The sequence below is a fragment of the Atractosteus spatula genome, chromosome 27 (assembly GCF_055471065.1).
Source record: "Atractosteus spatula isolate fAtrSpa1 chromosome 27, fAtrSpa1.hap1, whole genome shotgun sequence".
NCBI classification, from domain to species: domain Eukaryota; kingdom Metazoa; phylum Chordata; class Actinopteri; order Semionotiformes; family Lepisosteidae; genus Atractosteus; species Atractosteus spatula.
Window position 1 is genome coordinate 8,969,418 of NC_142732.1, and position 17,998 is coordinate 8,987,415.

Sequence of the window (17,998 nt, forward strand, 5' to 3'; positions counted from 1 at the left end):
AAAGACCTTGTTGAAGGAACTGGAGGGATTTTTTTATTTCTTTGCCGGCTGCAAATTGCAGCAAAGTGGAACTGATAAGGATTAAGAGATTTTTCCTACATTTCATTCCTCTTCATCAAAAGGGCAAGACAGAATAAATGGGGATCTGTCCTAATCTTGCTGTCGGGGACTCAGGCCGTCAAAACAAATGTCTAAGGTCGGTGTACCAAGACATTGTAGACCCCACCCTGCCTGAACTTCCCTGACTTTAATTTTGAGATTGGTGAGTAGGAGACAGGACATCTGCGTGCCTAACAGCGGTCAAAAACACAGCCCATCCAGCCCTTTTTGTAGTTGGCAGCTCATCGATCCAAGGATTTCTCCCAGCGTGTTTATTGAAGGGAGCCAGGCTGTCGGCAGTTGGGTACAGGTCTGGGTAGCTAGTTCCATATTCCAGCAACACTTTGCATTAAGACATGCCTCCTGTTCTCAGTTTTTAATGCACTCCAGCATAGTTTCCATTTGTGTCCTTCTGGTTCGTGTTTCACTGATCATAGAAGCTGAATTACTGGTATGAGGTCCCCTTGCAATTTTCTCCGTTCAGATCTTAAAAGGTTCAGTTCCTTCAGCCTGTCAGTACATCACTGACTTGCAAAATTGTCTAACAGGCATCAGTCAATCAAAAGGCAAACGACTTCTGTTTAAAGGAAATGAAGGCTTATGACAGGAGGCATTAACTGCTGTCTGGCAAACAAATTCATACACAACGTTCTCACTCAAAGTATCGGCTTTGCTATTTCTCAACATGCAAGGGGATATTGAGAATAATCAGAGATGAAAAGCACAAGTACACACATACACACACAGGGACCTCTTGAAGCCTTGTTTGCTGTGTGCTTGCTGTCAAAGGAATCATGCTCTTGATAATATACTGTACCTTTCCATGCTGGTGACAGACAAACACTACGTCTTGCTATTTAGTGAGTAACTTGTTCTTTGCCCTCATTTGTACATTTCATTATATTGCCAATATTTATTATGTTACAGTATACTTTAGAACATTCCCTCCTCATTTCCTAAGAATTAATGTCACTATTCATTGTATTATTAATAATTGCTGAATTTGCATTTTATCTTTTGATAAGGTGCATTTTAATTCCTACCCTTTTAAGCATAACTCTTTAAGATCATGTAATTATATCATAGTGAGTCCTTGAGCCTGGTCATAAAGATAAGCTACCAGTTGGACACTTTTAACCCTGTAGTTACATTTTATAATTTTATGCTTCTCTGGAGAATCAGTCCAGATTAGTTTGATATCTTCCAACCCTGGGAACAAAGACCTGAACATTTCTTTTTTGTAAAAGGCCAGTTTACTTATATCTTTTTTTTCTTACGGTTCTCTTCCTGTCAAGATTTAGGTTTTGTGTTACAACGCATCTGAGTCAAAAAGGGACAGTTCTGCTGCACCCTGCTTTGAGATACGAATCAGTATGGCCCATTAATAAAAGAAAACAACTTGTTGTCAAGAAGGAGCCTGAAAGATGCGTTGTAGCAGAGGTAACTGAATGGGTTCTGCCTTTATCTTTGTGTCAGCTGTTATATCAGATTTCGCCCTCCTGTCTGTAGCTCTGCCAGTGGACATTGAGTAACTGTTTTAAAAAATAACCCAGGACAGGGGGTTTAAAAAAACATTAGACAGTGCTGTGACAACACAACCAACTGACCCATTCCTTACAAAGGGCATTTTAAGGCCTTTTTCTCTTTGATCTGAGCTTTTTAAAAGTTTCGTCATTACTAGTTGTAGTTTGATTCTGAAGTTTTTAGCTTGATGACAGTTATGAGGTACAGTAACAGAGATGCACTAATTAATAGTGTTTGTTCTATTTGTTTTTTAAAAAAATAATGATCCCGGTTTCATATTAAGTCAAACATGCGTTATAGGTTACCTATTAATACTAAAATCAATGTAATCATTATTCCTCAGGGTTTCTGACTTTGTCTTGCGGTTCTTGCAATTTATTTTAAAATACACTGAAACCTTCAGCCAAAAGAAGATGTGTATGTACTGTACATCTCACGTTTGTAATACAAACCTGACTGTTCTTTCCACATTTCAGCTGCCTCAAGTTAAATGTTTATTTCTGTAGAAGAAAAAAATATCAACATTAAAAAGGCAACAATTTCAAAAACCTCAAAGTGAAAAGTAGACTTTTATTTCTCATTGTTTTAATCAAGCACTCTTATTTATAATATAACAGAGCAAAAGAGCCTAGCTCAGGCTGTTAATTGCCACAGCAAAATTGTCTCTGTTGTGAATTTCTTTTAATTTAATTCAATTTTTGTTTATTTTTATGGTAACTGCTGTTTTGTGCCTAAAGACTAGCATATTCAGGGTATTAGGCAACATAAAAATGGATTTTTCTCTGACTGATTGAATTTCGATTACAACTTAGAGTTTTCTGAACATTGCTGCTTTAAAGCAAGGCATTATGGAGCATGCAGTACAGAACACTGCTGCCGTGGCTGATATGTAGATACCCATTTGTATGTTTCCAGGGAGTTCATGTCAAAGATGAAGTCTGCACAATGTCTTTCTGCCGGGTCCCTCTCAGTATTAAGTTTTGTCTTTTTTTTCCACCACCCTGGGCCTGATTTGTTTTCTGATCACAGGCCAATAGCTCATCTCTCAGACCTGTAGCTTTGAGCGCTTCAATACTTTATCGTCCGCACACCAGACGGTTTTGATCACAGCCACGTTTTCTTTTTGTTTGGAAGCACAAACTGGATAATGGCGTTGGACACCTCTTTGCCTTGCAGGCAGTTTCTTTGACCTCAGGGCTTGAATGGTTAAATACTTCCAAAAGATTTCCATTACTAGGACTTATCTGAAGAGCTATAAAGGTGCGTTGTCTCTGAGTGTTCTCTCCCTCTCTCTCATCTTTTTCAGCCCTGAAGGAAAAAAAAATTGCAACCTCCCCTAATTCCTTGGTTAATGTTTACTTCTCCCGCTATATTATATAAACTTGCATCTTTGCTTCCTGGCTTTCTTTTCCTAACGGATCTCAGGTCCCACTGAGCTAATTAAACAATATATTATCTCTTCCCTTTTCCTCTCACTTTGGTCTGCATATCTTGCTTTGTTTTATACTCACAATCGCTTTTGAGCAAACACAGTCATGTCTACCTTTTGGAGCTGGATATGGGCTCATCGGAACTACCTGATCATCTTCCTCACACCTCTGCTGTTGCTGCCTCTGCCTCTGGTGATTCCGACCAAGGTAAGACGAGTGCTGTTGCTCCAGTTTGCTCACATCTCTGTGGCTCAGGATCTGTGCCTGTGACTGGAAGGTTGCCGGTTCAAATCCCGCGGCCGGCAGAGGAATCCTACTCCGTTGGGCCCCTGAGCAAGGCCCTTAACCCCAACTGCTCCAGGGGCGCTGTACAGTGGCTGACCCTGCGCTCTGACCCCAAGCTTCTCTCCCTGTCTGTGTGTCTCATGGAGAGCAAGCTGGGGTATGTGAAAAGACGAATTCCTAATGCAAGAAATTGTATATGGCTAATCAAGCAACATTATTACATTATTATTATCCTCTGTCCTCAGCTCTCTTTGGTTTGTCCAGGCAGACAGTCAGCTGGAAAGCTGCGTGACCTGGTGTGTGCTGGGAAAGGTGTCTTAAACACTCATTGCTATGCACAAGGGGGGCGAACTCGCAGTGCGTTAGACCCTCAGTTTTGCTTAAATGCATCTGCTTAGTCCTGCATTACAAAGGCGGCTCCTTCTTCCCAGCCTGAACTGGCATCAGACTGGGCCACTGGCTTTTCACCTCGATGGGAATTCTAGTTCATGATTCCTGAGGATTTCCAAGAGAGTGACCGCTTTTCAGTTTTCAAAGCAGAGTGTTTTCATAAAAAAGTAAATAACAATCACTTTCTCTCTTAGGTTACAGGCAGAGAGGTTTAGCAAATACCGACAAGCCTGGATAAAATTTATAACGCCATTGAGACCTGATTTTAATGATAACAGAAGATGAAAGCAATCTTTTTGTGTGGATTATTACCTGTTTGTTGTGTTTTTGCTGATAGTATTTCCGTATGTAACCTGCCATCTATGCTGGCATAATGTAAGTAGTTCGTTACGTAGAAAAATGTAATTGTAAAATGAAAGTTGAAAGCAACAAATGATTTAGTTATTTTGTATGCATTCTACTAAATAAGTCAAAAAAGTAAATGACGATAAGGCAGTTAATAGTAAATGCCTTAAGGGAAGAAACATGTTTGTTTTCATATTTGAAATGGCTAAATGCCATAATCAGAATCCAGCACCACCAATATGCAAATCTGTAGAGGTGACTAGACAAACTGCTTAATTTCTTAAAGCAATGAGAAAAATGAATTGTGGAGTCATTTACTAGGAATCAGGGAGATTTTCTAGGAAACAACGAGATGTTGTTTGTTTTTGTGACCTATCCTTTACAACTTATTCATAAAGTTAACAGCAACACAAAGCCCAAGGTCTGCTGTTATGACACATATAAAATAAATGTATTCTAACTCTTTCTCATCCTCAATATAACTATTGCACTAGTGTAATAACTTTTCAAATTCATCTTCCTTGTGTGAGGACATCCAGATGATTCACTCTCTTCCCAGGCATTTCAGCAGAAATGAATGAGGTATTCAAAATTCAAAAGCCTATTTAATCAGTAATCTTAAGTATACAGTATATACGTTTTGATTAATGCAGTCACATCACAAAAAAGCTACTCCTACTGCAAAAATAATGTTTCTGAAACTCACATTAAGAGCACAAGAAGTACATTCTATATCTAGGGATTTTGACAATTTCCCCATGTAAAAGAAACTTAAGATATTTTTTTTAAATAAAAGAAAAAAGTTTGCCAGAGCTGGTATAACAGGAACTTTCATGTTATCAATAATAAATAATGAATTTATAAGCATTGATTTTTTGACTTAGCTTTAATGCAACCTGTTCACCAGTGGAACAGCTAAATTGATTTCAGTCACATTAGTTTTACAGCCTAGAGTTCGAACATAAGAAAAGTTCTGACACGAAGAGGTTGTTTGCTTGCTATTAGCTGCAGTGTTGAGGAGTGTCTGAGCTCACAAGTGGCAGGTTATGGGTTTGAAAACCTGGATGAGGACAGCTGCTGAACACTTGAGCAGAATTCTCCGATTCCTCCTGTAAAGCACGCAGCTGTGTAAATGGACACAAATGTAAATCACTTAAATTAAAAGCATCAGACAAATAGGTTAACAATACCTAAGTGATGAGAGGATCTAATCTAATACAGCCCATTTGTGTGTCAGCTTCAGCAGTTCCAGACCATGTACAAACACCTCCTAGTCCTCAATGCACCTGGTACTTGTGTTCAGGTTTCTTCTTATTGCCTGAAGAAATTCATAGAGTCACTGGGGAGAATGACAACAGCCCTTGTTTTGAAAAAGTCCAGCTCAGTGCGCCTGTGTCCTTTTATTCATATTTCACTGCTGGTTCTGAAAAAGTGCATTGCATAGACTGGCAGAAATTAATTGAATCGGGTTCCTTCATTCTCCTCTGTACAAAACTTAAAAGGTTCAGTCTTTTAGCCTGTGACAGTAGGACATTCCTATGGAGCTGGGAATATGTCTGTTTGTTCTTCTCTGGACGGATTCCAGAGGAGCCATATTCAAAATGAGGTTTTACTAATTATGCTCTAACATAATAGACTTTGATTTAAATTCTGCACTTTTATCTAAATATCCAAACATTCAGACAGCCTTATTATTATTCCTCCACATTTTGTAGCAAGTGACAGTGATGTTAACATAGACACTAAAGTCTTTTCCAAAAATAGCTTCTTGAAACTCAGTATTTCCCATCTTGTGTCATTTGTTTTTGCTACAGTACCTTTAGCACTCAGTGCCTTTGCATTTGCACTTGTCTACATTTAATGTGGCCAGCCAGTTGTTTGCCCAATATTCGATCTTGTTTAGATCTTTTTGAATTTCCTTTACAGTTTCTACTTTGTTAATTCTCCTGTTTTGGTATCATCTCCAAACGTGGCTAGTTTACCTAGTTAAAATCTTGCTCTTTGTGATAAATTTAGAAGACCAGTGGTCCTAATATGGATCCCTGTTGTACTCCACTAATTATGATATCCCAGAGGGAGCATTCGCTCTTGATCTGTACTCTCTGTTTGCTATCCATTAACCAGTTCTTAATCCAAATAACTCAGAGTCTCCTTCCCTTTTCTAGACCTGTGGAAACAAATACTACACAGTGTCCCCTCTTCTGTTCACCAAAAAAAACCATACATCTGTATCAGAAAACCAGCCAGCCATGACGCTGAGAAAACGTTTATTTTTGTTGGCCATGTCATACTCCTTGCATGCAGCACAGGACAGCATCATCTCAAACTTTGTCAATGAGCCACGTCAACAAAGGGCGTTGTCTCCCATCATCTGCTACATAAATAATCTCTGGAATATGAATGCATTGTTCACAGTAAATGGCCTGTTTAAAAACGGATTTAAGTCCCATGAATTTTGCTCGAGGAAAAGAAAACAGTGGGCACAGGAGCGATCCAGTTTTCTGTCTCAGTTTAATGGGATCCAATGTATTATAGCATTGCCCATGAAGGGCAGTATTTTGAACTGGCCATTTCATTCTGAAAGCACCAGTAGGTGTGACTGCTGCTGTGACTATATTGACTTGGCTGTGTTGCCCAATCCCAGGATAAACCTTTGGTGCCCAAACAAACGAATTATATGTAATGTTTCTTACTCAGCAGAGACACCCCTGCCCACTGCTTTTATCAGGGTTGCTGCTGTACCCTGCAGACAGCATAACATAATTGACTAATGTCACAAAATCTAAATGGAATTTTTCTAAATCAAGGATGCTGCTTCTGCACATAGAGAACATTGCTCAGTGGTGGATGTGTCCACTTGGGAGTGTTGAGCATTAGGCTGCTGAGGACAGGTCTGTGTGACTCTGTGCTTGTCTCCGTGTTTCCAGGAGGCGAGCTGTGGGTTCGTGATCATCCTGATGGCTCTGTACTGGTGCACGGAGGCCCTTCCTCTCTCCGTCACTGCCCTGCTGCCCGTGGTGCTCTTCCCCATGATGGGCATCATGACGTCTTCCAATGTAAGACTCGGTCCCCCATTGTTTGTCTCAGGGTGTGGCCCGCTGAATCGTGGAGAAAGGGTTTGTGCTGATTAGCGCACAAGTCTGTTTTCAGCTCACGGGAAAACATCGTCTTAAAATCCGAATCAGGTACAACGTGGATTTCCAGATACCAGGGTGCAGCTTAAGTCTGAATCCCTCTCTGTATCACGCTGACCTAAAGGGAAATTCATCTTCCATGTCTTGCATTTCCCACCCATTTACTACAGGTTCCATGTTACCAGTCAACCCCTCCTGCTCTGTGATGCCACGATGGTCAGTCTTTCGTTCACACAGAAGTTGACTTTCTTTGAAAAACCTCATCCTTTGAAACATAGGATGAAAGCAATGTGGTGACAAATGAAGCTTGAATTCCGAAGACCCGAACACCTCACAATAGGTTGCTGTTCGTGTTTAATTTAAAAAAGAAAGGGGAAATCATATACAGTATGCAATCTGTGAATGCATCTATTGTATTTCACATTGATGCCATAGGAAATTATTCTAACAATAATTAGATTGTTTAGTTCACGTAGAATAATGTTAATATGAATGCTCATAGGGCAGTGTTACTGGAAGAGCATACTGGAAGTCAGTCCTATTTCCCTCTTTGCCTGCAGGTGTGTGTCCAGTACCTGACAGACAGCAACATGCTGTTCATTGGGGGTCTGCTGGTGGCAATAGGTGTGGAATACAGGAACCTGCACAAGCGCATTGCCCTGCGAGTTCTGCTCGTCGTTGGAGTCAAGCCTGCCTTGTGAGCTCTCTTCCTGAATTTCCTATTAGCTGAGTGGCGCTGCTGCAGAAAGATATGTGTTTAAGTTTACCATAGTAAATTTCACGGTGTCTTTGCAGTTTTTTTACTGTGCATGAAATTTGCTTTGCCATGGTTGCCCATAATCTGTATAGTGCTTTACCATACCACTGTGTGCTTTTCCATGATTTTGTCATGATTTCACTGCATGTTACTCTCCTTTACCATGGTATAAAATGGGAATCAGCCTGCGGAGCTCGTGTTTGGGCCAGGCGTGATGGTTCGTGTCTGCAGACAGGAAACGACGGTCGCGCAGGGCGTGGCAGGGCGTGACGGTCAGCCCGGTTTCTCTGTCTTTCTCGTGCGCAGACTCATGATGGGCTTCATGGGCACCACTGCCTTCCTGTCCATGTGGATCAGCAACACGGCCACCACCGCCATGATGGTGCCCATCGCGCAGGCCGTGCTGGAGCAGCTCAGCAACAGCGAGGCCGAAGCCGACCAGCTGGAGCTGCAGAACGGGCACGCCAACCACAGCTTCGAACCCGACGCCAAGACTGGCCTTCCGGCCGAGCGCAAGGAGGGCACGGAGGATGGCAAAGGTCAGGAGCTGGGCACTTCTGAGCTGCTACTACTACTACTACTACTAATAATAATAATAATAATAACTGCTTACATTTATATAGTGCTAACCTGGACATTCCACTCAAAGCGCTTTACAGCACCAGTGTGCAGCCCCACCTGGATGATGCACCAGTACTCTCCCCACACACCAGCTCTCAGTGGGAAGGAGACCAGAAGGATAAAGCCAGTTCAGAGATGGGGATTATTAGGAGGCCATGATTGATAAAGGCCAGGGGGAAATTTGGCCAGGACACTGGGGTAACACCCCTATTCTTTTTGAGAAATGCCCTGGGATTTTTAATGACCACAGAGAGTCAGGACCTCAGTTTGACGTCTCATCCAAAGGACGGCGCCTGTTTACAGTATAGTGTCCCCGTCACTATACTGGAGCATTAGGACCCACATGGACTGCAGGGTGAGCGCCTCCTACTGGCCCCACTAACACCTGTCCCAGCAGCAACCTTAGCTTTTCCCAGGAGGTCTCCCATCCAAGTACTGTAGTAGCCAGAAACAAAGGAAGGGGCTGTACATAGGACATGCAAGGAGGAATTCATGGACAAAATCATTCTTTTACATTGAGTGTGCCCCCTTTTGTTGGCCAGTTAACCCACAAAAGCAATTCTATAAGAGCCCCCTTGTGGAGTGCCATCAATCCTGAGCCGCTGGAGCCACCTGTGAGGGAGGAGGCTGGCAGCAGTAGAACAGCAGGAAGCCAGAGACGTCGTTTGTGAAGACAGGGAATTTGTCAGAGCTGCCAGCGAAAATGGGCTGAGCTCTTGCCATGACATACCCTCCAAGCCCTCTGCTGCTGTAACTTCATGACCTGTGGCTCTCCCAGCTGCAGCCAGCCCTTCATTTCTTTAACAGCTAATTTGCAGCCTCCTTACCAAAAAAACGAAGGCAATGGGGGGGAATCGGGGCGATGGGGTGGATCGGAAGGACCTGGCGGGGAGTCGCCCTCCTTCTCGGGCCACAGGGCGGCCAGTGACCGCTGGTGCTTTCCGACAGACACGTGCCCGGCGATGACCATGGAGGCGGGCGTCGACTCTGCCAGCGAGATGGCGAGCCGTCGGGTGGAGAAGTACGCCAACCTGTACAAAGGGATGAGCCTGAGCGTGTGCTACGCGGCCAGCATCGGGGGCACTGCCACGCTGACGGGCACCACCCCAAACCTCATCCTCAAGGGCCAGATTGACAAGTAAGCGATCGGGGAGTGCTTCGCAATGGGTTTCACGTGGAATTACGGCACTAGATAAATGTTCATGGGAACACTGGATCCAGTGCAGGAAAGGCAAAGAGGTGTGGCCTCCACATTACACAAGATATTGGGGTCGCCCATGCCTTCCTTGTGTCTGGGACCGGAGCTGGCTGGGCCCCCAGACCTGGCGTACCAAGGGGGTACTTGTGCCTGAATAGAGGCCTCAGGCTGGTGCCACCTGTAAATGCCGCTGTAGCTGTGAGAGCTCTGAGACCTCGGTGTGCTGCCAACTGCTGCCAGATCCCTTTCATGCGCCTTTGTCTTTCTGCTTCAGGATCTACCCTCAGAATGGAGACGTGATCAACTTCGCCAGCTGGTTTGGATTTGCTTTTCCAAACATGGTCCTCATGCTGTCTCTGTCGTGGGTCTGGCTGCAGTTCATTTATCTAGGCTTCAAGTAAGGTTCAGTTTTCCCTCCAGGCATCTTTTCATAACCTCATTACCATTATTTATTTAGAAGGTGGGATGACAGTGAGGTGCTCAGCTCTGCTGCCTCACAACTTCTGGGTTCTGGGATTGGTTTCAGAGTGAACCTCTTTCTGGGTGGAGTTTGCATGTTCCCCTTCTGTTTCCACGGGATTTCTTTTGGTGCTCTGGTTTCCTCCCACCTTCCAAAGACATCCTTGGTTAGTTGGTTGGTGTCCCAACAATTAACAGGTGTCCCGTCCAGAATAAAGTTCTGCCTTGGAGCCCTTTGCTTCTGTGACCCTCACCACAGCAATAAGCAGCTTTCTGATTATGGGTTTACTGCTGTAAATATCCTGTTGGTGGAAGTTGAGCATATTTTGTATGCATAGCAGCCTCCAACAAAGTGCAGTTTATTTATACAAAAAGAATATGATGCAGTAGCATCTGTTGAGCGACCACATGCTTTGGCTAAAGAAGAATTGGCTTGTGTTTTGCAACCATGACAGAATGAAAGCACAGGTACAGAAGCTTTGCTTTAGTCCTTTGCTGTAGGTCTTTCAGGGAAAGAGATGTCTGCCTTTACACAGAGTGATTGTTTTGCTTTCTCCTCCGTTTGCCCCCCATTTGAATTCTCTGTTTGTCTGCCCCAGTCTCAAGCAGACGTTTGGCTGTGGTGGTAAAACTGCCGCGGACAAGCAGGCGTACAAGGTGATAAAGGATGAGTACAAGAAGCTGGGCCGGATGAACTTCTCCGAGGTGGCCATCCTGATTCTCTTCGTCACACTGGTGCTGCTCTGGTTCACAAGGGAACCCGGCTTTATACCTGGATGGGCCACGTATCTCTTCAACAAGAATGACACGCAGTAAGTTCAGGAGGGGCCCTTCGGGTGCTCTCTCGGAATGCCTGTGGGCTAGAGAGGAAGATGAACACCATGCTTGAAGGCTCCATTGGCTCTCTCAAATTGCCTTTGTAGCCTCCAAAGACACGCAGCTAGGTTACCTAGTGTCCCTGTGACCCGCTGGTGTTATGCAATCTGGATTTGTTTTAGTTTCATGAAGATTCTGAAGCATTGTGCCTGCAGCAGCTGCAATGCCGTGTTCCTGAGTTTGTTGTGGAGTGCTGACAGCATTTTAACACTGAGATCAGGAAGCTTTTTTTTCACTCAAATGGTGGTGCCTGTGCCCTGGATTGGGCTGCTGTGAAAGCCTGCCAATTAGGAGCTAATGAGGAAAGGAAATAGAGGGGCTGAATGTCCCCCCTCTCATCTCTAATGTTTCTTCAAGTCTCTTCTGACTTCGATTCTTCTGTGTCTTCTGTCTGTGTGCAGGTTTGTCACTGATGGGACGGTGGCGATATTCATGTCCCTGCTGCTGTTTGTAATCCCATCGGAGCTCCCGACGTTTTCATTGTCCGGCAGCACAACGGATGGAGGTGAGGAGCGCTGATCTCACGATTGGCAAGCGCAGGCTAACTCACTGACCACGGCTGCTTCCATGTGACCCGGGGCATCCCGCATTTTCCCCAGACAGGACTGGGATTCTGTTCCCGTGTCGGATCAGAACATTGCATCAGGCTCCGTTCTAAAAGCCGAGCACCGACTTCCGCCTGAGAGACACTGAAAAGAGAGCACGATTCAATTCAATTCAGTTTAATTCAGTTCAAAACACTTTATTCATCCACTAGGGGGGCAATTTAAAAAAAACAATTTAATTTGTTCCAAGCAAATCCTGGCTGTGGTTTAAGTGAGATATCTACCTTGCAGAAATCTAAGAAGTGCGACAGTAAGTGACATAGTGAATTTTATTCTAGTATTGGTATGATCATACCCAGTACATACCTGAGACTTGAGTGGTCATGCACAGTAACAAGTGATTAAGAGTTTTTGAATGCTGATTGAAATTGATTAATTGAAAGGGACTGTCCCCAACTCAGAAACTTCCAAATGCCTCCTCGGCCACAGTAACTACTGTATATTTACTGACCATTGTGCATTGAAGAAAGGGATCCCTTTTGTACATCCTGATAACACATGAAAACCAAAGTATTTGTCCTTTTCCTGCAGAATGTAGCTCAAAAGGCTGCCAAAGAGTCTGCTCTGCTAGCAGGAACTTGTGAAAAGGAAAGTGAATGAAACCGCTGAGAAAAATGCTCATCTTTTCCAGCAGCTGGTCTGGTTGTGGCTGCCTTCATCTAGATAATGTTGATAAAAGGCCATCACATCTGAGTAGCTGCCTCTACAGTCCAAGGCCAAGGCCATTTCTCACCCAGCAGTGCTAGGGTTAGTACTTACTCAGATGTGCAGAGTGCACAGTCGTGTTTCTGTATTTTGTCAATAAAAGCCTCTGTCATTGTGATTAAACACCACGAGGTCAAGGTTCACAGTCTGAAAAGACTCAGAGGCACCACTGCACCTGAAACTGGAACTGAGGAAGTTGCACAGGTTGAGGTCTGTGGTCTGCTGGGACGTCAAGTTGCAAAACATGCTTGGATTGCAGCTCGTTTGTGAAATTCCCACAACAGAACAAGCAGTTGTCGGCCTAAAAAAAAGCACACTCACTTCCCCTTGACAAAAACAAGTTTCTAGTTTTATTTTTGAAGAATTCAAGAGAGGAAACTGAAAAAAGGATGTTACATTAGACAGAACTACTGTATATTTGATCCAGGAGGCTACCTACTGAAGACAGTTCTATTACTAAAAGAAGGTGAAAAAACTCAGTGAGACAAATAGAAACAAGATCTAGAAGTTTCTAGTTCTAGCCTTGGCTTACCTTTATTAGAACTATTCTCAATTCCGTCAAAAATATTCAACTGTTCAGTCGCAAAAGGGAAAATGTTTTTGTTGCCTGTGATGCACTTTGAAGATCAGAACAGAGAGAAACGCTGAAGGAGTTGTCTGGTGGGTCCACACGACCCTGATTGGAGCCCCGGTAGTGATCTCTCTCCGAGAATTCCAGGCTTCGGATCTCAGCCCGGTGCTGCCTGTGTTTCCTACAGGCAGGATCAAGGCTCCGAAGCCTCTGCTGCTCTGGGAGGTGGTCCATGAGAAGATGCCCTGGAACATCGTCCTGCTCCTGGGTGGCGGGTTCGCCCTGGCCAAGGGCAGCGAGGTAAATCTGAGCCACCACGTTGGTCTCTAAAGTCCAAACACCCTGCCAAAATCCACTGAACCCCGGCCATTAGGATACACTGATTTTTAAAGTCTTGATACTGTCCAAAGACCTGAACAGGCATGATCACTCCCTGAGATGTAGCATCTAAGGGTACAGTGGTTAAAACAGCACACTGGTCTTGATTCTCCATTCAAAACCTGAGCTGCACTGGTTTTCACAGAGGCTGAGTAAGGGACCTGGTTTCATCACCACAGTTCTTTCCTCTGTTGTTTGTGGATACATATCTTCCAAGCAAAGCCCTGCAAGGTTACAGTGTCTCTTAAGAGTAAGCAGTTGCTATGATTTATGTGAACACCAATATTAATTAGCTCTGGCAGCTTCACAAATGTAGAAAGTAGAACCATTACAGCAGATGTCTGCCTGCATGAGAAGTCTCTTGAGGCCCTTCAGTGCCCTGTCGCTGTGGGCTCATCGATGGCTCATCAAGACTGGTTTACTCTCTCATGTCGTTAGAGAAGAGGCGCGTGGTTACTCTCTATGACGGAGGTTGTGTGTGCTGTGTTTCTGGCCGTGCTCAGGATTCCGGGTTGTCTAAGTGGCTGGGTCAGAGTCTCTCCCCGATGAAGGAGATCCCTGCGCCCGCCACGGCCATCCTGCTGTCCTTCCTGGTGAGCACCTTCACCGAATGCTCCAGCAACACCGCCACCACCACCCTCTTCCTGCCCATCCTGGCCTCCATGGTGAGTGCTGCCCCCTTGTGCTCAGCGTTAGAAACGCGCCAAAAACCCTACAGCAGTGGCCAGGCTTTCTAGAACTGGAACAAATTAATTAGCTCTTTCAGCAGGCTCATGAAGTAACGTAATAAGTAAGTGTTTTTGGTAAGAGTTTTTAGATTGGTGCCTTGGACTTGTATGTTTTCTTCCTGTGTTTTGTGTTTGTACTCGGTTGTGCCATATCTCTGTTAGCTTTGTCTTTAGAGAGTACAGAACGTTTGACACCACAGGCATTTAAGGAGTTCAAAGGAAATTTCAGTTCAGTAAGATACAGGGAAATAAATCTCCTGGAATTTACAGTTGATTTGAGTGGAAAGGTTGATATAACCTGTTCTGGAAAAGCCTGTTGAGAGGATGTCTTTGTTTCAGCAACACCGAGAATTTTTCAACTCTCTTCTATAATATCTCTAGGAATAGACTGAAACAGTTCAACAAAGATTGAGGGCAATATTACAGCCTCACTTGCATTTTTTCTCCAGATGATATTCTGTGGCTGAATGGATTTTAACACCAACCCAAGATAAAACAATAGATTTTTTGTTTTATATTTATATTAAGTGCATATACATGTATTTGTATATTACACTTATTTAATCTTGTTTGTCGTAGTAGAAATTCCTTGCATTTGTATAGTGCTTTTCGGGATCTCAAAGAACTTTACATATAGGAAAGACCCTAAATCACCCACCACTGTGTAAGTACACAGCAGATCAGGTGGAGGAGTGAGAAATTACTGCAGCAATTTAAATTTAAAGGAAACCAAATTGAGCAATCCCAAGGTGGAATTTAGCCAGGACAGCAGGATAAAAACCCCATACTCTCATGTGCATCACATTACATTAGTCATTACAGGGACTAGTGAGCAGGAAGGGCTGTTTCATGTCACAATTCTCCCGAACTCTCGCTCTCTCACTCTCTCCCCATGGTGACACCAGGGGTTTGCGACAACAATGGACCGCAGAGTATTTTCACAAAGTTCACAATTTTGTGCATAATTTGGAATTTGTTAAAGCTTTCAAGTAAGCTACTTACTTGAAAACAAATGGTTGATTGATTCCTTGATAGAAGAACCTCGTGTCAGTTCCTGCAATGACTTTCCTGCATCCCCGCACCTCTCTCCCCAGGCCACAGCCATTGAGCTCAACCCTCTGTACGTCATGCTGCCCTGTACCATCTGTGCCTCCTTGGCCTTCATGCTGCCAGTGGCCACCCCACCCAATGCCATTGTTTTCTCCTACGGGAACCTCAAAGTCATAGACATGGTGAGTCTCCCTCTTCTTCTTCCGATGTATTGACAAATCTTTGTCAGTTGGTCTTAGTGCCAGTCACACTTTGTAACTGCGTGGCTAACACTGTATGGTTGGCACTAAAGGAGGTGTGGACTATTTACAAATGGAAGTCTCTGGATTTTGGTTCATAACCTTACAATTAAGCATTAGTAGCAGGCTACTATGAGGATATCGACAGAATGTTCTCTTCCTGCATTTGGGATGAGAAGTAGTTTATGCATGCGTTTGTGTCCCCTTTACTCAGTTGTTATTGAAAATTCCTGAGATCTCACAATGGGAACAAAGAGAATTTAGGGGTAACACTAGTCTTAGCACACAGATACTGTATGACGCACATGTGTTGTAGGTAAGTGCTGTTTCCTATGACTTAAGGATGTGTAAGAACAGCATCTTTGCTCATAGAATTCTTTACCTGTGCATTTTACAATGCGATGGGATTAAATGATCTTCGCCAGCACACTTCTTCGTTTCACATTCCCATCTTCCGAGAGACCTCCCCAGTGCTCTCCTTGTGTGTCCTAGGATCCTTGTTGCGACGATTACAGTTGGGAATTTTGGTTTGGGTGCGATTTTGATCCATTGTGTTCTCTTCATGGCCAATAGCTACTCAGTCCCAATTTCTCAATCTTGTCAATCTGTATTTGCCTATTTATTGATTTCGTTGGTTTCTGCTATGAATCACAGATGAGGGTTCGTGTACTAAATGAAGCTTTCAGAGGTGTGTGCATTGCAGACTCTGTCACGCCCAGTACACCTAGAGGGCGCTCTGCTTTCCTCCTGGTCCTAGTTCCCTGTGATTATTCTTGTCTTTCTGGTGTGTCTTGTTGTGTAGCCTATTTATTTCCTGCTTCTGCTCTGCTACTCGCTCAGCATTGACGTTCGGATGTCCTGAAACCCGCCTACAGTAGCACCAGGTCGCCCCTCGTCCGCTACCTGAGGGCATAGGTTTCTATACGGCATTCCCTGAACAGCTGAGCCCGGGCTGACCCCCGTCTCTCCGCTACGCACAGGGTCTTTTCGCTCTCCTGTCATTCCACGGTTCGTCCTTTCCGACATCCATGACAGACTCTTGGAAATGGGACCCTTGCTAAGGGGTTGATATTTAACAGGGGTTTTTCAGTGGGTTCTTTTTTCCACAGGCAAAAGCTGGAGCTATGCTGAATGTAATAGGTGTCCTCTCAATAAACCTGGCCTTGAACACCTGGGGAGCAGCGATCTTCCATCTAGACACGTTTCCCACTTGGGCAAACATGACAGACAACGCTCCCTGAGCCACACGCACTGTGAGGTGAGGGACAGGGACATAGAGAGATGGCAGAGGGAGGGAAGGAAGAGATCTGCGACTGGGGCAGGATTGTCCAAAACCACAGCCCTGCACAGGATCTTCATCATCATCATCATCACTGTCATCATCAGCACCCCAAAAGACTGGCTTCTCTCCTCCCCCAGTAGATAGGGCCGATTCTCTCTCGTGTTTCCAGCCTTCTCTGCTACCGCAGGAAACCTCAAGCAAGTTCTTTCATTTCCTCCCGTGAAACAGCATCCACACAGAGGAAGAGAAAGAGGAACTTGACCTACTGAGATTCAGAACTTCTCGCCCTCCTCATTCACGAGGAGGGCTTGACCGATGCCAGGGGCTGTAATTTCACGGGCTGCGAAACACAATTCAAATAAATTAAATTAAGTTATATTATTTCTTTTCAAACGAACACCTTTCTGAGAGCACGGCAAGCCTTTTTTTACATTTTTTTATCTTTACAGGGTTACTTTTGTGGTTTTGTTAATATCGGTGAATTGTTGCATGAATTACGTGTCTCCCTTCACATGAGGATCAGGCATCAATTAGGATCTTTTAACATGGGGTTTTACAGCTTCATGGCATTTTGCAACATTTTTCTCAGGAGCCTTCTTGCCATAATTTTGCATTGCATTGTCTCAGAAACTCAACGTAAAGACACTTTCTAGCTGAAAGATATATGCAAGGCTGAAGTCTGCGGTAGTCTGAATAGACAGAGCTCCCTTGTTTGGTTAACTCTTAAAATTTAATCAGATTTTTTTTTTTTAAAAAGCCAACAACGTGTGTGTTGATTAATTAAAAAAAATAATACTTTGACTAATTGTTTGTATGTCTAGTATATTGTAAATTAAACAAGCCTTTGACAAGCAGGTATATGCAATAAAGTATGTAGCATTTTTATTATATACTGTATATAGCAAAGGGCTGCTGTATAGAATTTATAATGCTATTCATTTTCTTCTAAAGTTAAAGGTTAAATATATTCCACAGTATTTAATTGGAGTCATAGGTTAATGGGTTTATAAAACAGCTCATAAAAGAGATCAAAAAGCTACAACACTTCCTTGTTCAGCTTACTCTAAAAATGATTTACTTTAAATTTTAACTATTGCTTAGTTTTCCATTTTTCCCCAGCTTTTTAACTAGTGTGTTATATTGTTTCATCTGGAATAAACAGCAGCAACAACGGATAGTTACTTGTAACTGGGAACAGCTCCTCGTTGCTTGCAGATCGTGTGAAATATGTTTTAGCATGGCAGTCAGTATGTCAGGCGCTATGCAGAGAGGTGTATTAATGATGTCTTGGGATACAGTGCAGATCCTGGCCTAGAAGAGCT

The 17,998-nt window shown here is 43.7% G+C and overlaps 1 protein-coding gene across 1 annotated transcript; it reads left to right on the forward strand.

Annotated features, from left to right (window-relative positions):
- Positions 1-3,021: 3,021 nt before the first annotated feature.
- On the forward strand, positions 3,022-17,477 carry slc13a2 (solute carrier family 13 member 2). The gene is made up of 12 exons (XM_088907218.1): positions 3,022-3,260; positions 7,001-7,129; positions 7,768-7,904; positions 8,271-8,503; positions 9,534-9,723; positions 10,058-10,180; positions 10,842-11,054; positions 11,520-11,623; positions 13,187-13,299; positions 13,881-14,042; positions 15,200-15,337; positions 16,504-17,477. Exons 1-12 carry the CDS (start codon positions 3,159-3,161, stop codon positions 16,633-16,635), a joined length of 1,776 nt encoding a protein of 591 aa, XP_088763344.1. The 5' UTR covers positions 3,022-3,158; the 3' UTR covers positions 16,636-17,477.
- The last annotated feature ends 521 nt before the right edge of the window (positions 17,478-17,998 follow it).